This window comes from Equus asinus, chromosome 20 (genome assembly GCF_041296235.1).
Source record: "Equus asinus isolate D_3611 breed Donkey chromosome 20, EquAss-T2T_v2, whole genome shotgun sequence".
Classification (NCBI taxonomy): domain Eukaryota; kingdom Metazoa; phylum Chordata; class Mammalia; order Perissodactyla; family Equidae; genus Equus; species Equus asinus.
Window position 1 is genome coordinate 112,814,911 of NC_091809.1, and position 23,106 is coordinate 112,838,016.

The window sequence follows — 23,106 nt, forward strand, 5'->3', positions numbered from 1 at the left end:
CTGGAGGGTGGGGGGCATGGGAAACACACTTTCCTCGGGCTGCTTGTCCCAGGAAATGAGGAGCTGCACCACTCAGAGGCTATCATGATCCTCCCAGCAGATGCAAGCCAACCAACAAGAGATGCCACCAGCAACAAGCCTGTACCTGCCTAATACGCCACCAGCATCTTCCACCAAGCCTGGGAACAAGGAAAACAGCCGGGCCCTGCACTGGCTCTGTGCTTCCAAAAGACAAACACACTCTGGAAACCCTGCAACCCAGCGCTCACCCAGGGTGGTCTGCCTAGAACACCACTCACAACCCACGGGCATATAATATGGTGATGACTCTCTAGATCAGTGAAGGAGAGCAAGTCATGGTCTTGGAACCAGAGATTACTAGAGGCAGACATGTCGCCCACCAAGACCCCATGCACAGTGGCTCCACCTCCTCCCCATCAGTGGGACAGCATGGCTCATGACAAGTTTCCCGGGTAGCCATCCCATCTGGGGAGAGCTTTAACTGCTAGGAAAGGCCATTCTAAACCCAGCGGAAACCGGCCTCCTCATTTTCGTCTTCTGGAGAACATGGAGTGCATATTGCTATTTCACACCATCTCTGTGTATCTCCTCTGCTCTCTGGTACACGGCCTTGAGGACAGAGACTGACTCGCTCCTCTCAGCCTCCTCTAACTTAGTGACTGAATAAGACTCACAGTCCATCACCTTCCCTGGGATGGAATGAACCTAACCCTCCCCACAGGATAGCCCCTCAGTGTCCCAACAGCTCTCTGGGACGCAGTTCTCTCATCTATTACAGTGTGAGCTGGTGTCTAATTGCTTTCCTCTCCAGAACATCTTTATCCCCTTCATTTTGTTAAGTCCCTCTCAAAGTGTGGGCCCAGGATGGATTCCAGTGCCCCAGAAAAGCATGGCCATAAGGGAGTGTGGAGGGAGAAACATCCGCAAACACTCATCAGGCCACACACAAACACCAGAGAATCAGAAGTAACATAAATGCCTGAGCCTGGAGAGTATATGCCTCACCCAAAGGGAATCCAGATTTTTCAAAGTCAACATGCTAGTCAAACACAATACAGTGCGTCAGGCCCACAGGCTGCCAGGGCTGAATCCCTGGACAGAGGGCTTGGGGCTTCCCCTTCCCTCTGGACAAAGTCCTACTAGTAACATACTGAAGAGCTCATCGCTTCTTAGCACTCAGGCTGCCATGGTCTTCAGCCAGACAGAATCTCCACTCCCACCCCAGCATGAACTGCAGTTAAGGTAGCTATGGCCAATCTCAAGCTTGAAGACACAGTTTTTTAAACTATGGGTCAGGACAATGCATTTATATTTCAAATTCCATCCTATTTCTTTTAGCAAGTCATCCTCAACTCTTGAAATCTTTTTGACTCTTGATTTGGCTTCCAAAACATTTGCTTCCTATTCAATTTCATGTCATCTCTACATTTGAGAAGCACCTTTTCTGTGTTTTCATAAGAGCTGCCATTGTTGGGAACGATTATATTTACAATACGTGTAATTGTTCTCTGATATTCAGGAAGTGATGGGATTCTAGAAGGTCTCTCTGGAGCAACCTGGGGGAAGCCGTCACAGAGAATCTAGTCATTTGGGCAGGGTCCAGCCCAATAGGGCACACGTTATCAGCAGGAATTAACCTGAGAGGGAAAGGCCCAGGATGATGGTGGCTACCATTGCGACAACAGCCATGGTTAAGACCTAGCTGCTAGCTTAGACAGTCAAGCGAAGCCAAGCTTAACCCCAAGATAGACCAGCCTTAAACAGTTACAGCAACTGTACTGTGCATGAACCAAAAAGGATGAGATGTCCGGAGCCATAAAGCCTTCCAAGAAGGGCAAGAACTACCAGCATCATGAAGAGATTTCTAGGGCCAAAGATGCACCTTCCACATATAGGAATCACAGAGCCCTGGAGAGTTGTGGGGTAAAAATTCATCGTGGCCCAGAGACGAGGGTGTTATCCTTCATGGAGCTGATACCAGAAAGCAGGTTCTAGAGCAGACTGTGCCTCCCACCAGACCAAGCAATTGAGAAACCCATATCTCCCAGAGGGTAGAAATGCACGCAGTGGCTGCACCCACTTTCCAACCCAGGTAGTGAGAAGGAAAGCGAAGGAACCCTGGCCCTACAGCAGCAAGACATGTGGGCCATGCCTGGGTAAGGCTGGACTTTCTCAGGATGAAAAGTGGTGATTTATAAAATGTTTTCAAGTTTTGTTGCCTCATAAACTTGTCTCTGATAGATAAGATACTGGACTCAGCTGAACTACAGGGAAAAGGGATTTGATGACTCCCTGGCCAAGATAACCAGGGAGGTCACCGTGAGGTGTAAGGAGGGCGGCTATGGTCCAGCAGGTGGGGAGCGGAGCTGGCGGGTCTGGTGCAGGCAGGGGAAGACGTGGCAAAGGAGGCTCACAGCAAGGTGACTGCTGCTCCGTTCCTGCCACCAGAGCACGGCACTGCAAACCTGGCCAGACTGACGGAGACACAAGACAGCTCCGTTCCTGCCACCAGAGCACGGCACTGCAAACCTGGCCAGACTGACGGAGACACAAGACAGCTCCGTTCCTGCCACCAGAGCACGGCACTGCAAACCTGGCCAGACTGACGGAGACACAAGACAGCTCCTTTGGTTTTGTTGTTCAACTAGACACAAAGCATTCCTTTAAGTATTTAGCCCATAATTCCCATAAGGACATCAAAGATAACTATGAAATGTCTTTTCAAAATAAAGATCCACTAATTAGTGACCTTCTACTATGAGACTAGTAATTCTACCTGAGCAAAGAACAGACCTGAGCACCGCCATGTGTATAGTTAACACACCCAGCTTCCTAACGATCTCCATTCTTCCCCACGTGCTCCCGAACATCCAGCTTAACAGCTTCCCAAGAACTCATGCTAATCCCACTGCTCTGTGGCTTCTAGGATCCACTGGTTTTTTCCTACTTGAAAACTAAGACATTTACCTCAACCAAGACAACAGTCTCAATCTTCTGTCACCTCCCTTATTCTCCACGAATTTCCAGATTATTGGCCAATGGGCAATTATTTTATGTGTTTGCTAAACTGGTCAGAATATGGATTTGGTTCTTTTTTCTTTAAAGCAGAGTCACAAACTCAGATATGACTACGGGGGCCAAGAAAGTGGGGAAAATAAATGAAGGCCCTGCAGAGCAAGACAGCCACCGGGGCCATCCCAACCCCTGCCCAAAGGAGGCAGCCAGGACTCTGCCGTACCAGCCGAGCACTGGCAGTAACAGGAACCCAGTGCTGTCAGATCTTTCCACTCTCCAGAGAAGCTGGAAATCAGCATTTCTATGTGAGATTGCCTGGGTTTTAATTCTGGCAAATAATTGAAATTAATAGAATCACCATCAGGTTGGAAACTTCCATCTTGATTCTGTTGTCTCCACCCACATGGCAACAAAGTAGAGGTGGGGATGTGCCTGAATCTTTGAAAATCGAATATTAGAATCTTCCAGACTCTTCAAAGCTTGCAAGGATGCTATACCTGTACAGCGGGAATGGCCAATGCTGCTAGAGAAAAATCCAGACAATGTCATCATCCACAGGTGTCAGCTGTTTACCTCCAATTCCACTGGCCCACTTGAAAGTCGGTGTAAGCACTGGAGTTATACTCAGAAAACCGTATTTTCTACCCAGTAAATTCAAGTGTATCTGTTTCCTACAGCTGCGGTAACAAATTACTACAAATTTGATGCTTAAAACAACACGGATTTATTCTCTTACAATTCTGGAGATCAGAAGTCTAAAATCAGCCTCACTGTGCTCAAGCCAAGGTGCTGGCAGGGCTGTTTTCTTCTGGAGGCTGAGGGGGGCCTCTCCCTGCCTTTTTCTGTCCTAGGACTCGTGTGCGTCTCTTGGTCTGTTCTTAACATCACTCCGACTTCGTGCTTCCTTCGTCTCATCTTCTATTCTTCTGTGTCAAATCTCCCTCTCCTTCCTCTTATACAGACACTTATTACATTTAGGGCCCACACAGATAATTCAGAATAATCTCCCATCTCAAGATCCTTAACTTGATCACCTCTGCCAACTCCCTTTTCCACATAAGGCGACATTCACAGGTCCTGGGATCAGGACTTGGACAATGCTGGGGTCAGTACTCAGCCCACCAAACCAAGGGAACTGGATATTTGGTTTCTTTACAGATAGTTGTGAAAGAGCTAAATTAATCTGGATCCTTATCTCCAGATTAATCTGAAAGACTCGTCGGAAAGAACACAGCTTCCGCGTCTGAGAGCTTGTGCTCCAGGCCTACTTCTGTCATTTCTGTGTTCTGTGGTTGGGTGAGTCATCTAAACCTCTCTGTGACTGAGGTTCATCATCTGTAAGACGAACCCAATCACCTCTTTCACAGATTTGTTTGCAAATCAAAGAGGTAAATTACATGGAGAATACAAGTTAAGCATCACTCTGGCCCTATCCCAACAAACGTTCAGGTCCATGAGTGCAGGCAGCAGATGACCAGCAAGCAGAGAAACTGTCTCCTCTCTGCTTCCCACAAACCTGGTGGTTGAGAGCTATAAAATTCCTATTTTATATCCTTAGCACAACCTAGGAGACATTAAGCATAGCACCTTAGGCAAATGACTCAACCTCCCTGGACTCAGCATCACATAAAAGAGAAAACAGCGCCTCCCTCCCCCACCGGACTGTCACAGGATCAGAGGAGACTAAGCAAAGCACAATGCTGGGTACCTATTACTCAACAGCATTATCCCCATTTTACAGCAAACGATCCTGAGGTTTAAGGAGAGACGGAGTTATCAGCACAAAGTCAGACAGATGGCAAGTGGCAGGGAGGGGGTTTGAGTCCAGGTCAGCTCCCGTCTTCTTCAAGACCAGGAGATATTCTGGTGGTGGAACCCCATCCTGGGTTCACTCTGTCATCATGACACTTGCATGATCCCCAGCTCTCTTCTCCAGGAGTATGATGGTTGAAGGTTTAAAAAACGTGCTGGGAGCGGGAAGGATGAGAGACTGAGGCAACGAGGAGGAGCCACTTCAAAATGTTCCCTCTTCAGCAACTGAGCTTCCATGCTGAGGTGCCGCATGTGCTTCAGTATAAAGGAAGCCCAAGGCTGACTGATGCAAGCGGCCTGCTTCTGCGCGAGAGCAGCTGAAACTGAGCAACCTTTTTACAAAAAAGCTGTTTCTACCTAACTGGGAAAATAAACCAAGCAGAGCCCACACTGTGTGACTTCATTTCTGGCAGTGGTATAGACTGTACATTTTCCCAAACAGCTTTAAAATGCATAAAAATGTATCCTGAGAAATTTAGCTTTTCCTAGACAGCTTTAAAATACATGAACGCATGTCCTTAGAAAGTTTGCAAAAAGAGAAAAATGTCCCTCATATAACACAAATTATGAACCCTCTTCATGCTAAAAACTTGTACATTGAGGTTTGGCCCAGAAATTAATGTTTGAGTAGCTTCTTGAGAAATGATTAATTTTGATATTCCACAGGCACGAGAAGATTAATAAAAAGGAATTGAGGTTTTACAGATGAGGAAAACCAGAGCCGCCCTGAAATCCCTTATCAACAGAAGAAAAAAAGAGGAAAAAGAAGAACCTTGAAAGAGATTAGCATTTGATATGAATATTCAGAAAGGGGCAACCTTGGCCTGTGAATTCTCTCGGCCACCTCCAGTCCCTGCCCAGGGGCGTCCCCCACCCTCACCTGTCTTCTCATCTCTGCAAAGCGGATGAGATTGAGGGGAAGCACTGGGAAAACATCAACTATCCAGAAAAGGGAATTTACCCATCAGCCACTCTTCTCTCTCCATCCTTGACACTCAGGCTCACATGCGAGAAACTTAAGTGCCTGGTTCATTCTGGTGTTGAAAATACACTTTGCTGCTCACCTCTGTCTAGTGTGCCACTTTTGAGGGCAAAGAGCAACAAAACCATGTTCAGAAAGTATGCTTCCTTCAAAACACACCACCACCACTCGGTTATTCTAATCAAGCCTCCAGATCTATTGAACTACCTCTTTATAGGAAATACAGGGTATGGGGTCCAAAGCCATAAGATCAGAGGAAGCAATCTGCCAAATTCAGATTGTGAGAAACTGGACCAGCCACCTGACCTGCTCTCTCCAACAAACCAGCAGCTCGAGACCCAGAGAGGGGTGGGGAAGGCAAGGGCACTTACAGGATAAAAGAGACAAGAGGACACCAACAAAATAAAACACAACCCACAGGACAACAAGCCTCTGCACAAATGCCCACGATGCATGAGGACGAGCGAGAGTCAGACTTGAACTAATCAGTCCTAGAGGATTTAGGACCAAAAGAACCAGGAACTTCTCCTAGGAAGCCCCAGTGGTCACAGCAGAATGCTCAGGTTCAAAGATTTACTGAATGAAAAGCGAATTTCTCTCTAACCAATTTCAAAACTCACTCTCACATCCACTTACAGCATCTGACCTGGGGACATGAATGGATGCTGGATGAGCTTTTTGCACATGTTCAGAGCTGGTGGCAGCCTAGCACAGCCACCTCTAGCTCAGCGTGAACACTGCTCCATTCTTGGCCAGCACGTGTGAGCTAAGGACAATACTCAAAATTCTACATGAACAGTATCAGCAATGCCACCTAGCCATTCTCTTTGCTTTGTGCAATTTCATCTTTTCTAGTAGGAATATAATAGGTCAGTGGATATATTAAAAACCAAAGGATTATTCTGCTCCTGAGAATATAAAGAGAAAGAGTGGACGATGCAATTTCTTTTACTAATCCAGCACAGAAAGCAGAACCTAAAAGTAAAACAACCAAGTTAAATTCGATTGAGTTTTAAAAAAACACAAGTCACTCCTGTCATCTGACAATTCATAGGTATAAAATTTCCTCAGAAGTAGTCTACGGAAAAGAATCACTTATTTTTTTACATGAAAAATTTACCTTCTTCCTGCCTTCAGGTGTTTCATTTCAGTTCAGACCTCAAGAGAAAAATGCATTTTGACTTTTAACAGAAACACAATATATTTTGTGTCACTTTTAACTAAAAATTGCATTATGGTAGGGATCCTAGCTATCGTACTTTCTAATGAACACTTTTCCCACAAGCATCAGAAAGCAGGCTTCCCCCTACTGCAGCCTGCGATCATTTTCATCCAGGTCCTTCCAGCTCCACCTCACATCTGGGGGGAGAGGGCTCACCCCACTGCACGGACTCAGTGTGCTAAACTTTCTGTTGAGCGTCTCTTGCTCTGCCCCTCTAATCCCACCGTTGAGCTCCTGGGGTGAGTGTGTGAGCAACGCCCGGCCAGCCAGACCACTGCATTCTCTACCACGTGACCCCATCCAGGCCCATCCACGCCTTCTCGGGGTCTTCCGCTCAAGAACCAACAGAGAGGGATTCTCCTTGTGGGCTTAGGTGCCAAAAACTGGAGCTATTTTTGCCACAATGGAGAGAGCCTGCCTGAGAAAGCGGCCAGCCCAGGGAGCAGAGACAAGAGACAGGGCAGGAGAGTTCCTGAATCCAAATACGGAGTTTCAAATACAACACAACAAGCTGCCAGTTACAACTGGGGTTCTGCCACCTGCTATAGAAAAGGTCCCAATTAATACATAATCTGACAGTTATTTAAAGTTAATTGGGCTTATTTTTCAGCAAATATATTTAAACGAGATACCTGTAAATGAACACTGGTCCATTCAAAGTTCTGCCTTTTGGAAGATGCCCACTTGTTCCAACCATGCTATTATTAATAAAACCTTGTTTGTATTCCTATTTTTAAGTTTCTTTACAGTCACAGCTCATGTGTCTTCACTTCCCACGCAGCCTAGCCGTTGGCCACTCTTTAATAGGGACACAGGCTGAAAGGTTAACAGCCTGCCAGCAACACTTGTATAAATCAGCCCTGATGAACCACCAAGCTTTCCTCACCACCTGAAATGGTACACAACCTCTCCAACTGACCTTTTTCCTCTTATTTCACACTCTGAGCAGAGCTAAGAGATATTTCACATCCAGTTTCCCACAACAGTCTGGGGAGAACATGGTTCAAAAAACCACAGTGTTTACTGGCCCCTACTCCTCAGAAGAACGTTTTTAGGCAGGACTTTCCTTCCTACTTCAACACATACAGACACAGGAATTCACATCTCACAGACCATCTCATCAGATCACAAGAAATATCTGGCTCTCCCCTTACATGAGTCCAGTATTGAGGCACTAGTTCATCGGAACCCCAATTTCATCTCAACTCATTGGGCTCTATGTGCTCAACGCTTTGGCTCTATGGCCAGAGACTGCTGCTGGCTCCACTCCAAGAATGGGTATCCTAAATCCACGTGTTAGACAAACCCTGCATTTCATACAGGAAAGATAGAACAGGATCTTTTCAGCCTGTATTCCCAAAGGCTCCCACCCTGCTTGCTCACACACCAGTGAATCTGAAAAAGTTTACTCAATTACATGAACAAGGCATTACATAAAATTACAGAAAAAAAATGTCCTCCCTAAAACCCCAGGATCAAGTACAGAGCTCTTAAGACTAAGATTTCTCCTGCTTCTCCAGTTGAAATGGAGGCTTGAAGGTATGAGGGATGTGTGTGTAATCATCTCTTCCATGGACCCCACCCTCCAAACTGACGTGAGTAACACAACAAAGTAATTCAAGGTGAAGAAACAGAGGAAAACCTTGCCACGCATCCACAGGAATCACACTCACTGTAAAGAGGTTTTGAGGCCAGAGGCATCACTGTTAAAAATCTGGAAAAGGAGGAAACTCTAAATAGGAACATCTGACATAGAACAAAACTTGAAACAGTCTGAGAAATGCCATGTTCTTAAAGAAAGGATTAAAATTTTTTCAAAAGTCAATCTTCCTCCAAATCAATTTTTAAACATGATATAATCCATTCAAACTCCCAATTAACACTTTTAAAAAGTAAACTTGTTATTTTAGAATGTTTTTAGATTTACAGAAAAATTTCCAAGATAATAGAGACAGTTCTCATACACCCCACACCCAGGCTCCCCTATTACTAACACCTCACATTAGTGTCGTGCATTTGTCACAACTAAAGAACCAACATTGACAAAGACTTTCTTTGAAATTAACAAAAGGAATTTAAAGTTCATCTTGAAGAATAAACAAGAGATAACAGGCAGAAATAGTTTGAAAAAGAAGTCCAATGTGAGGGATCTTTCCTTTCAGATATTTAAACAGACTACAAAATTATAGCAAAGAAAACAGTCTGATACTTGGCAGAAAGAGTCAGACTGATCAAAAGAAGAGAATCAAGAGTCTAGAAATGGATCCAAGAAATCTGACAGGATCCAAGGATTGATGAAGGTAGTATCTGAAATTAATGAGGAAAGGGTGGATTATTCAAAATGGTTCGGGAATACTGGCTGGTCATCTAGAAACAAATCAAGGTGGAATCCAACTGCCAAATAAATTCAGGATGAATTAAATGTTTAAATGTAAAAAGCAAATTTAAAAATGTACCAATAAATGAGTAAATTTTTAAAAATGTTGGGATGTGAAAAATCATTTTAGGCATGATACAAAAGCCAAAAACTTTAAACTATAAAACAAAATCTGATCATTTTTACTATAAAAATAAAAATCTCTGAAAGAAAAAAACCACCAGTAACAGAGCTAAAATACAAACCAGAGAAAATATTTGCAGAGCATTGGACAAGCAAAGGGTTAACACCATTACAAACCAAGCACTCTGTAAATCAGCGTTGCTACTAGATGAACTGCCCCAGCTCCCAGCTAACCAGCCCGCTTGCACAGGGAGCCTCTGCTCTCAAGGACATGGTTCCAACAATTCTTTGTCCTCCCGTCATCAACAGTTTTCCTCTTCTTGATCATTCTCATCAGCAAACAAACATGCAGGTACTTCTATCTAAAAATAAATAAATAAAGGAAAGCAAAGCAATAAAAACACCACCTTCTCACCCTCTATCCCTACTGAACCAGAATCCCGTTTCTTTGCTCTTTCGCAGGAAAGTTCCATGAAGTGCTGTCTTCACACGAGGTCTCCAGGCTCTCTGCTCCCGATTCTTAAACGCGGCTCTATGGGACTTTTGCCTTTCCTTCCAATCTTTCCAGAGGCAACTACAGCTAACAGTTCAATAAGTGTTTCCAAAATTTTTTCTCTGCAGATACAAATACACTGGAATATGTTTAAAAAATAGTTATCTCTGGGCGAGGAGATAACAGATGACTTTTTTCCTCCTCTCTAATGTTTTGGTACTGTCTGCATTTTTTTTTAATAATAAGCCTGTGCTACTTTTATAATCAAGGGGGAAAAAAGTTGTTTTCATTTTTTATAAAGTCCCCATCTTAGCCTTAGGAACACTACATCTGTGGCTTTGCTTTTAAAGTGGAGAGTCAGAAATAAAGCTAGAATAAATGAACTTGTTTACTTTTAGTAGGAAAAAAGCCTACTAAAATATGCAGGAGCCCTCATTTCAGAGACACATTTATTAGGATGACCTTTTACTAGTGTAGCTTCAATATCAATGTTTTCCTAGCTAGAGGTTGTGATTTTCTCTTGGGTAGATGACAGGGAGAAAGATAATTGATAAGTAGGGGTCTCAGAAGGGCCCAAGATGGGAGCATAGACATGAGAGGTCCAAAATATTCCCTTAGGTCATGAAAGACATCCTCCACTCCTCTGCTATACCCTTTCCCCTCAAGATGCAGGCATGCACGTGCACACACCCCTTTATCAACAGACCGGAGCCCCCCGCCCCACTTCACCCCCATGCTCATTTTCAGCTTGGCCCCTTCACCACCATCTTCCCTCCACTATCCTTCCTGCTTGGCTTCTTTCTTCTCCTGATCTAAACAAACCTGTCTTCTCACCTTTATGCAATGAAGACCATTCCTTGCTTTAAAATAAAATAGTTAGAAACATAGTGTGGAAATGATATGCCTGACATATTTTTTAAGTGAAGATTTTTTAAGATGTTGAGAATATTTTCCAAAAGTCAAGGCTCTCATAAAGGTCAAAACACAGACCTTTGCTACAGCTACAGATACGTATTTGCTGACATAGATCTACGTGGAAACCGATGGTTTGTCATAAGGCAGAAAGTGACACAAATGTGCATGGACACAGAGAAAGGTCTGGAAGTGTGCACACTGTTCAGGGCTCTGAGGGTGTTAATTTCCTTCCCAACACAGTCATATTTTCTAAGTGCTCCATAATTCATACACATTCCTGACATAATAAAAAAATCACATACATTAACTGAATACGTGCTCAGAGAGAAAGGGTGGGAAATGTGGACGGGTCGGGCAGGAGGGAAGGAGCAGCCCCAACTCATCCACTCTGGGAGGCACAGGCAACACAGCCCAGGAGTCCCATGCTTTGTTGTGCAGCAAGGCCACCAGACCCTCGTGGAGTCGGGTGCAAGACAAAGGGGCTCCCAAGGCATCAAGGTCACCATTTGAAAGGAGAAATTAACAACTTTTTGCAGGGTGTGGAGAAGGAGTCACTCAGGAAAGCTGATGTTCCAGGAGCTGCTTCCCCACCTTTGCTTCAGCATCTCAAGCTCCAGGAGCCACTTACAAGCAAGCTATCTATTTTCAAGAAGTAAATCTCTTGGACAAGGACCTTATGCTCACGAGCTGGAGAGGGAAGGTGCCGGGCTGTGTGTTGGATCTTCCGGCCAGAGAGGACCGCTATCTCTCTTGGCACAGGTTCTCAGGGATGAGACCATGTCTAGTGGGAATTTTCTCCAGATTCGACAGCCTTGGCCCTACCAAAACTCGCAGCTTTGTTTTCACTATACATCACTCATCGTGAGTCTTTCGTTTTTCCTTTCAAGCATCCACAGGTCAAACACTGTGTGTTCCCAACAGTCTGTAGACTTCTTGGACCAGCAAAGGGACATTCATTTTGCTGAGCACTCCTTTGCATTTCTATTGTGTTCCATTTCCCACTCCCCTGCCCGAGTCTCCAGAGAATAGCTTCTTCCTTGTTTTAGTAACTTGGACCACAGTCAAGGTTGATGTGTTTCTCCATTTTGCAGGATATTTTCTTCAGAAGAGACAAAACAGAGGCTAACAGAGTCGCCAAGGTTTGTGAGCAGCCTTAGAAAATCAGCAGCCATTAAGAATGCAGAGAAAACGTTTTTAAAGAAATAAAAAACAGACAATGCAAGGCACCGTTAACAGAATTATACATAAAGGTGGACTAATGCTTACAAAGAGTTCTGGCAATCTTTTTTTCCTGTGACCCACTTAAAAAAATCTAATTTCATTTGTGTGTGGGTGAGGAAAAAAGTCAGAGTTAAGAAAGTGGTTCCATAAAGTACCTTCTTTCTGACTTAAATCGAAATAGGATATTCTCCCGTTTGAGGTCATGAAAGTAGTTCTGATCCCAATGGGCACGCAGAGATGAGAAAATGAGTGGAGGTGGAAGGAGACAAGAGAAATCAGAGTGCCCCTCCTCCTCATTGTGTCATCTTCTCATCTCATCTGGTCCACGTTCTCCCCAGAACCCCGTCCCCACCCACTGCTGCTCCCTCACGTCCAGTGAGAGATGTTTCGGTGGACCTGCTTAGGACCCAAGGAAACATGCCTATTCTTTTTGTAAAAGAAACACTTTCAAGGAAAGAAGACATGAACAAATATTTAGTGGGGGTTATTCCAAGGTATATGATCTTTTCATAAAAAATTGATAATGCCTCAGTTTTAGGTGTGGCATGGGAACTATATCTTTTTTCCTCCAAAACATGAGTCAAACCTCAGTTTTCCTGTTATAGATCTACTCTGTCGCCATGATTGTTCTTACCACTGATTTCAAATAATGTCAACACACTAGTTGTGGATTAAAGCAAAAGATGGCTATTTCTCTTCATCTTTCTTCATCAAATATCTTTTCTCAAATGTATTGTCCATATTAACAGTGTTTTTATAACATGGCAAAAGAAAGTAAACTCAGTATAATAGAGAATAATGATTATTTTCCCCAGATTATGTCCCCCTGGGGAAAAGGCAAACTTTCTACTGGAATATCAGATCCGACTGAACCCAACTCGAGGCTGTTCACAGCCTTGGAGGAGGATCTAAGGAGTCGCTATTCTTAAGAGCTGAAAGAGAGGCGAACCTTGGGTCATGACACATCAGTGGGCTGTAAAATCAATCTACATATAAACAACCAGCACTTTAAAAATTATGGAATAAAACAGAAAGCATGAACATGCACAGCACGTAGTAAGGGTAAGTACTGTTTGTGAAAATTTGTGGGGTGTGCGTGTGCACGCATGTGTGTATATTGGATCTCAGTGTCAAAGGTATTTCTAATTATGGTCACAGTCTAAAAAGTTTAAGAACCTCTAATCTGGAGCCCAGATCCTGGAGTCAGACAGAAGTGGGTTCCAGCATGGCCCTGCCACTTAATCGCTGTATGAACTTCGTTAGTGGTGTGAGCTCTCTGGCCTCCTCACCTGGACGACAAAGGTGACCACAGTATCCCAGGACTATTGTGAAATCAAGAGGAAGCGTATATAAAGCCCCCAACACAGGGCCCAGTAATGCTAACCTCCACCCTCAGACGAACGTTCAATTCACAAATGGAAGCAGACATTAGCTGACTCACAACGCCTGCCAGAAGAAAAACTCCACAACGTGAGGGGAGATGTCAGCAAGTTACACAAGAGGAAGTTTTTACTCTCCAAAGAGCTGCTCCTCTGTAAGACTACCTGTTGGGGCCATTTGATCCTTTTTATACAGCTCTCTGAATAAAGTATTGAAGAAATACATTTGACTTCAGGAATTCTTTTCCAAAATGAAAGCACCAGACCAGTGAAAACTCCTCTAGTTTTTTTCTTATACAGGATTGAAAAAAACAAATGATTCACACTTTGTGCTTCATCCTTACAATACAGCTTCTGATTCCCCAGCAAGTGACTAATACCACATGTTTAAAGACCTTAAAAGGTATCAAAATTATCTCAACTATGGAAAGACCCAGATTCAAACATGTGCCAAGACTGCTTATCTATAATTTCTGTAAGTAAGCAAACAAGCCAACGCTGTATTCTAGCATGAAGAAACTGTAAAAGTGAAGCTTGCGGCTTAGTTCACAATCAAGTTCTGTCCATTCTTGGCATTTGGTTTGGGGAGAGCTACTGAATTCTGAGAACAGGAGACAGGAGAGAAGGAGGAGAGACAGAGAGATAGGGTGGGACCCAGAAGCCAAGAAACAGAAGACAAGTGGAGGTGGGCAGAAGACAACACTGAAATGGTCACAGCCCCTTGGATGGAAGAGGGGAGAGAAAAAATTCAAATCAACAGGAGGCCTTTTACTTCCAGGTCTAGAGAGAAGAGGTGGGGATGTGGATACAGTAGCAGAGAAGTTGGGGGGTGGGGGGGAGAGGGGGCTCTGATGGTGACTCTACTGATCACTGAAGGATGATCACCCAGAAGCCAGGACTGACCGACGACAGACAGAGGGTGAGAGAGGGAGGCTGGAGTTTACGCCCCGAGTGCAGACTCCGGGCTGGAGGCACAGAAGTTTGGGAATGAAAACAAGTCTGGCCCTGGACTTGGGCTAAGAATTAAGTTCTCCCTGAGAGATTTAAAGGTAAATAGAGAAAAAGCAAGTTAAGTATGTCCAAAATATCTGACTGATCTAAAAGGATTACGTGTAAAACCACAAATCTACTATGTGAAACATCTACTCCGTGAAACATCTGAGAGGGTTCCTACTGCATCCTTTTCAAAACCGTCTCCCAGGTGTATGCTGACGAGAAACGTCCCCACCTCCTCTCTGCCCACAGGGCATCTGGGACAAATGAGAGGCAAAGAGAAAGGGACTGACTCGCTCCTCCCGCCCCTTCGCCAGCTGCGACCCTGATTACCACTGTCAGTTCTAACTCCCGCACCACCCAGGCGCCCGTCCAAAGGCCTACGTCATTTGCTTTGCCATCATCGCACTGTCCACTCACTTGCTCTGCCCTTCTGTCCATTTCACTGAGCTGGAGCTCCCAGCAGCAACTCTAGAAGAGAAGGAGAGGTGGGGAATGGGGAGTGGAGCATGCATGGCGCTAGCAAGCCCCCCGATCCCAGAATCCAGTGAGAGGCCACTAAGTACACAGAGACATGAAACCAGCTGTCTAGCCAAGAGTGCTGAACTAAGTCCCTGACCCCATGGGGCTAATAGCGGGGGAGGCACCACAGGGAGGCTGGAAAGAGCTTGTGCTTTGGAACAAGATCTAGGCTTGGAATCCCAGCTCCACCACTTAATACGATGTGAACTGGAGAAGTTACTTAACTCTCTGAGGTTGACAGAACAGGGCAACAATACCAGGCCTCATAATGCCTTTAGGAAGATTCGATGAGATGACCTAGAAGAGCACCTGACACAGCACAGGGACTTTCTGAGTGTCAGATCCTACTGCCCTCCACTCATACTTACTGGAAAACTGAAAGTGAGCTTTTGTTCTGTTGAAAGCAAGTCCCACCTGCTTTCCTTTACTCACTTTCAGGTGCAAGGAGCTGCCCCTGCCTATGCTGCATGCTCCCAACTGTGGCCATCCATCAGGGGCAAAGAAAACCCATGGGGTACCCAGGTGTGAGCACATGCGACTGCACTGTCCAAACCACTACTGTTCATTACGAACTTGGATGCTGGACGTTGTAAACTGAAAGCACTTCTTGATAAGACGGTGTAGTGGGTCACATCTGTGATACCACTAGCAAAACAAGCACTGAGGTGGTTGAATGGACACAACTGTGAAGAGCCCTCCAGCAGTCCTTGTTCCAGACCAAACATCTCGATTTATATTCCTGGAGATTTAACACTGAACACAACCCACCAGCTGGGGAGGGAAGAAAGTGTGTTAATTCTACAGAGAGCCATGCCCAGTCTTCTAAAACTGCACTCTCTTCCTGAGTCACAAGCACCTAGACAGCAGTTCAGACAGGGGTACATTACTGTTTACGGGCGATGGACTAGAGAAGACCTTACCCCTTCAATGTGGCTCCCAAGTTCATCTGATTCCAGGTCATGCACTCGAGCTGGGAGGTCATTTGGTATAAATTGTCACTGTTAGAAAAACATCCAGAGTTAGAAACACACAACTACAAAAAAATATGCAATTGTTTCTTCAAAGAGCAATGGAGTTTTAACCTCTCCTTACAACAGTGGCCTCCAAGTTTCCAGAATGACGGAACGCCCAGGTCTGAGGTGATTTTCATTTCATCCCACTGATCCCAGCACAGTTACTCACTTCACACACAGCGGGAAGGATTGAGAGGAACTCAGAAGCCTTTAAAAACCCTCAGTGTGGCAAACCCTGCAGTTTCTAAAGGAGAACTAAACCTCTGAGGGGAGAGGCTGAAGGGAGTAGCCTCCGCCAGGCCAGTCACTTGACAGGAAAGTTAAAGGCGTGGAGCTGGAGGTAAAAGACAGCAGGTTAATTATTCCTGAAAAGACCATTAAGTTGTTTTAACCAAAAGCAGAAGTATCACATGGATTATGAGGGCCTGAAAAGTCAGAGTGATGGGGCAAAGGAGCCCAATCCTCAAGGCGTGACAAGCAGCAGGAAGAGGACGGGAGACTGAGCAACTGGAGGAATGCTCTCTCCGCAGTCTGTCCTCCTGGCACAAGTCAAACACAGTTTTTAAAAAGCCCCAATCTCAGTTCCATAAAGTTCTGTGGGGGAAAATCCTGGCTGGTCACCTCCATTCACACCCCAAAGGAGAAAATACACCACGAGGTACACCAACCACATGCTCTTCTTGCCCCTTTATTTCTCCCTCATTCCTGGAAAACTAGCACATAATCAATAGCCAGAAATGTCCTGAATTACCAAGCTCTCCTAGGAATAAATTTATTCCTGAACTGAAAGGGTTCATTATGAAATCTGAGACCCAAGAATGGATGGTTTGTCTGGGAACCCTTGGTCTGAACACATCACAGAAGATAACTTGCACTCCACTGTCCTGGCAGGCACGAGTGGAAGTAAGACGCTTCCGATAGCTGATTCTCGACATCAGATCAAAAACCCTGGACAACCTCTGTCTTGCCACGGCATTCCTTTGGGTTGCTTCATCCGGCAGAGGCAACGCCAAATTTTAATTAAGAGAAGGTATGTCAGGCCAACCAAACTGGGAACTTGTGGCGGGTGAGGAAAACGACAGCAACTTGGAATAAATGAATGCTGGTTCTCTCGGCACACTTGCTAAGTTGTGGCGGAGTCCATCTGCCTCTCGCATCATCACTCTGAAAGTTATGTGGAATTCCTCAGCCGTGGGTGCCTGGGATAAGGGGAAATCAGATTCCAGGAGGGATTTCTACATGTGAAATGTGAAGTGACTTCAAACTCCAAGTATGTGCAGCTTCATTAGTCAGTGTACGTCTGGACCCCATCATTCACCCCGCGTCTGCCTGGCTACAATGCGACTACAATATCCTGCATATCAATGAAAAAAATGATGAGTTTCCCCTGCAGCTTCCCCACTTGCAGCAGCGGCCGTGCTGGTCTGTGCCACCACGTTTCGCAATTCCACAGATTCCTGCTGTAAGGCTGTTGTAATTAATTCCTGAAGGACCCCGATTTTTATTAGAAGTGCCAGCCTGCTGCATTTAGCACAAGAGAGCTTCTTGAACTTTCTTTGGGCTGACAGTTCATTAATAAGCGGCCTCCTCCACAATCTCCACTGGTTTTTGTTCTCTCCTGCCTTTTCATCAAGCAGTCCATTTATTAATCTTGCCATTAATCTCAGCCAAAGGGTATTGTATTCCCCAGACAGTTCTGTATTTTTGTCACTAATTTTTAAAAACTTGTTCACCAACTAAGATCACTCAGTCCCAGCTGACAGTTTTCCTCGGCCCCATCGGGATGTGGGATCTTTCTGGAATTATTTCACTCCTGCGTAAGAGTGCACAAACCATGATTTTGAAGAGGGCCGCAGGCTTACATGCACCTCGCTTTACGACACAGGCATTTCTCACAAAGAGCAGCCTGCAGACTCCTAAGGGTCTCCATGAGGAAGCACCCAAAGAGAAGGTATTTCTAAGGGCATTTCTCAACCCCTAGAAAACGAGCTCTCTCCCACACAGCATCTGTGTCCTGCTGCTCATCCTCCGAGGGAGGGCTCAGTCAGCACCCCGTACTGTACCGCCCTGCATGGCGGCCACCAGTCAGATGCGCAGTACTGAGCTCGAAGGACGGCTGGTACCACATGTTGGAACAAGATTTTGGCCATATTGCGTTAAATAGCATATTTTAGCAATTAATTTTCACGGTTTCTTTTTTTAATGTGGCTACTAGCGAACTTCAAACCACAGATACAGCATGTGCTGCATGTCCACTGGACAGCACTCTGTGAGCCTCAGACCTGAGCAGATCGGGCCAGTCTCTGCACCTTGGTTCCCTCACCTGCCAGATGGAGCTATCAATCTCAGTCGTCTAGCTTTCCAGGGATGTCAAGCTCTAATATAGGCTCTTTGAGGATTACACACATCCTGTATTTTAACTTTTTCTAATCGATCAAATTTTGCACAGTACTTTCACACATCCCCACTACTCAGACCTGGTGAGGCAGGTGTAATTATTATGCCCACTCATCAGAGAAGACGGGGCTCAGGGGGGTGCCTGGTGCTGGCTTGTCTGATGCCCCCTCCTATCCCACCCCACCCTAAGGGACACCCTGGCTGACTAGGCCTCTGAGCCTTATCCTCTCACTGCCATTATCTAAATGTGACAGTAATAATAATATAATAAGGGACCAGCCCAGTGGTGCAGCAGTTAAGTTTACACCTTCCGTTTCAGTGGCCCAGGGTTCACCAGTTCTGATCCCGGGTGCAGACCTACACAGTGCCTGTCAAGCCATGCTGTGGCAGGTGTCCCACATATAAAGTAGAGGAAGATGGGTACAGATGTTAGTCTTTCTCAGCAAAAAGAGGAAGATTGGCAGCAGATGTTAGCTCAGGGCTAACCTTCCTCAAAAAGAAAAAATAATAATAATAATAAATACAATAACAGTACAGACAAGTCTTGGGGTGAAAGAGAACACGCTCAAGGGAGCACTGTGACCTCTCTGTCTTCATAAAGTTACCAGATGTGAGACGCTCAACACACCCTCTTCAACTGACTAAGAATGGGGTACTAAGACCCCCAAGGAGCCCCACTTCTTGATGTTAGTGTCCTGGTAGCTCAACTTGAGAATCCTCAGAAAGGGAGAGAAGGTGGGATGGGCCACCAGGGAGAAGGACTTTTAGAAAGTCCCCAGGCTCCTAACAGGTTTCCTGAGTCCAGTGATAGGGTCAGAGCACAGTTTTGAACACATCCTGCCTTCTGCTGTCTGGAGCTCCTCGGTGGCTCCGAGAGTCGGCTTGGCTGGCACAACCATTCAACTGGAAGTCAATGACAGCAATGACGATAACTCCTGCTGAGGAGGGGACAAAATGTGAGCATGAGCTAAAAATACTGGGCCCCAGAATGCTCAGGATCTGATCTCTTTGGGCAATCGGTCAACACTCAGCTCTCATCATGAAACCCACGGAAAGAGGCAGCACTGGTCAAAGGATATACGGCCTCTGACAAACAAAGCATGTAGTTATCAAACAAGCGCTGTAGGTGTCGATCACCTCATTCCCAGGGGAGATCAGATAAGCAGGTGGCTTGGCTCAGAGTGACCACAGCCGTCACGTAGGCAGTTCAGCTCCCATCTAACTCTGTCTGCTCGGAAGTGAACTCTGAAATCACAGGCTGTCAAAATACTTTCCAAAACTCATGGTGTCCTTTATATTTTTCTAAGTAAATCTTTAAAAAAGAAGTCACTTGTTTCCTATGTAAGAAATGTTTGAAGTGGAGGCAAGGGAGAAAGGAAAGAAACTTCTTTAACCGGGATTAATGCAAGTTGGAGTAAAATAAAAGGAAGTCAGTCCTTGCAAAAAGGGGAACTTTAAAGGAAACCAGTAGTAGATCATATAGAGTTTGTTTTGGCCAGGACTGCAGTATTACCGAGTTCCCGACCTCCACACAAAAAGAAAGGAAGAAAAAGCCTCGGCTATTATCTGGACTAGAACTCCTCCACTCTCAAATGCATCTGTAGTTCAAGTACGTTTCATCTTTAAGTCCGTTTACTGTATTCAGCAGAACAAGGTAGAGAAGTTCATGTCACCAGCAGAATGGAACCCTCAAACCTGGTCAAGCCTGGAGTTCCCTCTGCCAGATGGTGCCAGCCGGCAAAGGAGCATCTTGATGGAAGAAAAGAATTGCCCCACGGGATAAAAAAACAGCCAAACAAGAAAAAGGCGAGACAATGCATCCACGATCAGAACCCAAGCTGCTTCCAGCTTTTGCTGCAGTAGCCCTGCCCACACCGACAGGGAGGCCTCTGTGGGTTTACCTCCACCTGATAACCGAGGCTCCTGCACAGAGGCTGCAGCCAGACTCCACAGCCCTCTTCCTGCCTTCTTCCCTCTGAGGCGCCGAGGAGGCTGCCTGTTGAGAAATCTCTGCCCAGCAGGCCACGGTGAATAATTATTTTACAGTCAATCTCTTGGTATTGTAATTTCTCTCAAGCTCACCAAAGAAAAACCCACTGGGGATTCAACTTCTATTAATAAACACTTGGTCAGCAAAAAGTTGCAGGAATATTTGAAACCAGATTTTCCCCCTTCCCTGGAGACAAGTCCAATTCAGGCCGTTGGCTTTGATAACAGTGCCCACACCCTGGAAACCATTTCAGACTTTTTGTCTTCATGCCTACGACGCGGGAAACAACTACCAGTGTCGTCTTAAGTGACACTCTTATGCAGTGTAAAGTGTACATGGACACACAAGCGAGAAAGGCACTACGAATTATGACTGTATTTCCCCGGGCACAAGCTGTCTCTGGAGAAGTCCAGCTGTAATGTTGGACTGAGGACTTCCCACTGACCCAGATTCCCAGAAGCTCTACGGCTGCTCAGGAGCTTCTCTCACAATCTCCTGTAACAGGCTCCACTGTCAACTTCACCATCTGTGAGTCATCAACACTCAATTTAAAATATCCAAATGACTAATTACTGCTTCCCACAGTGGAGCAGTTCTACCTGCCGAGGGGCAGAAGGAGTTACCCTCATTTAAATCGGTAGCACAGTTGCTCAAGGGGGATCTGCAAACCTAACAAACAAAGAAAACAAAGAAAAGACTAGAATGCCTAAAAGAACAGTGTGCACGGGAATATTTTCCAAACAGTGCACGGAACTCCTTTTCAAAGTGGGGGCTCCAAGGAGGTCAGCAGCAGAGGAGGCAGAGGGGCCTGTGGAGGGAGGAGAATTCAGGAAAAGAGAGCAGGGGAGGCCCTGCGAGCTTCCCTTCCCGTTCTGGGGAGAGATCAGGGGAAAACCAAGGTCTCCGAGGGTGCCCTTCGCCACTCCCACCCCCCAAGAGAGCTCGGGGTCCAGCCCTCCCTGGGCCTGGCCTCTGAGCCAGCACAAACCAGCGTGGTTGCAAGCCCCTGGGTCTGGAAGCACAGGGAGGAGGTCTCTGTGCTGGGTTTCCTCGGGGGCCTGGACTGAGCGTCACCCGGCGTGTCCCGCCCAGCAGCTGGAGGGGTCTGAGACAGACGCTGCTCTGTGCCTCAGGACCTTGGGAGAGAGCTCCAGGTGGCGCCACAATGTCCACCAGGGAAAATACCACCCCTGTCCACTAAGTGCTCTCTATTGAAAGAGTGGTTAAGCTAACAAACAGCAGGGTTTCTCTCACAGCTGTGAGGAATAAACACCTTCCTCTAGTGAGACCCAGGACAGATGCCACCTTTAGAAAGAAAACACGTGTCCTTAGGGGGAGCGGCGAGCTGGTAGGAGGAGGGCTCGGAGCCGTACCTCCTGGATTTGAGCACCAGCTCCGCCCAGTCCCGAGTCACCCTGGGCTAACTCACCTCCCAGGGCCTTACTTTCCTCCTGTGTGAGATGGAGGTGATAACCTACTGCCTACCCCAAAGAGTCACGGATTAAACAACTTAACACTCTGTAAAGCGCTGAGAACGGTGCCTGGACGCAGTAGGTCTACACAAGCATCTGCTCTTATTATTCGTCAGCAACAGCGCCAGCCCAGACTGTCTACGGAGAATATTCCAGGCACAGGACGCAGAGTGGCCTGGAATCCCTCAGTGATTCAGAACACAGGCAGGCTTTGACGTCAGAGAGATTGAGAATCAAACCTTGGTCCTGATTCTCACTCGCTGTGTGACCTTGGACAAGTTACCTTGAGTCTCTAGGCCTATTTCTTCTTCAGGAAAGTGGCGATGGGAGCACCTACTGCACAGAGTAGTCAGAAGGATTAATGAGGGACCTGAGTGGAGCACGCAGCACAGTGCCCAGCAGCACACGGTCAGCATGCAACAAATACCAGTTAGGATGTTACAGGGTCTCATGCTTTTATCCTGCTGTGGTCACTGGGTTCCCTAAGGGCTGACATCAGGTTTCAGAAGCCTTGGTGACAGACAAACCTCTTTCGTATGTGGGGGCAGGGGGAAGGGGGAACCCATCTCCAGTTACTTCCTTAAGCTGCATGGGGGCAGCGTCCATTGGCTACCGCCTGTGTCTGCACACAGGTACATGCACCTCCTCAGCCCTGCCGCCCTCGGGAGAGGGAGGATGGCTGTGCGGCTCTCTCCCAACGAGGAGCGAGTTCTGAGAACTTCCTCAAAGCAAAGTCATGCTGTGCGTGCCTATTTAATGTCGGCCCAGGAATGCCACCTTAATTTCACGCTGGGAAGGGAGGGGCTCTGAGGTCGGAGAGAGAGAGCTTCGGGAGGGACGGCATCGGGAAAAGCAAAGACGAGGGAGCAGGCTGCCCGGGGGTCAAATGCAACCAGGCACACAGAACGCAAGCCAGCCTTTTCCAGGAGGTCCCAATGTCGGACGGAAAGGGATGGAGCCAGGGACAGTGGAAGCACCACTAAACGTTGAGTCGTTAAGCAATGGAAGTTTAGTCTTATTCCTTATGACTTTTCAAACACTGCATTTACAAAGGCATTTCAACATCCTTTCAAAGCTTTTTAGGAGCAAGGAAGAAAGCACCAACATAACTCTAGGTATGCTGATGCACAGACCCCATAGCAAAACACCCCTCACCTGT

General features: G+C 46.1%; 1 protein-coding gene across 14 annotated transcripts in view; it reads right to left on the reverse strand.

Moving 5' to 3' along the window:
* The window catches only part of WT1 (WT1 transcription factor), a 45,456-nt gene that overhangs the window by 12,829 nt on the left and 9,521 nt on the right, over window positions 1–23,106 (reverse strand). For 6 of the 14 annotated variants that reach the window (XM_070491434.1, XM_044751973.2, XM_070491436.1 and 3 more), the window contains 2 exons: window positions 15,996–16,073; window positions 14,974–15,024 (listed from right to left, as the gene is read on the reverse strand). The exons of 3 other annotated variants lie outside the window; for them this stretch is intronic. In XM_070491434.1, coding sequence (XP_070347535.1) covers window positions 14,974–15,024; window positions 15,996–16,073 — 129 coding nt within the window. Of the gene's footprint in view, window positions 1–9,967; window positions 10,129–14,973; window positions 15,025–15,995; window positions 16,074–23,106 lie in introns of those variants that run through there. 5 more of the 14 variants (XM_070491439.1, XM_070491438.1, XM_070491433.1 and 2 more) reach the window with 2 other exon arrangements.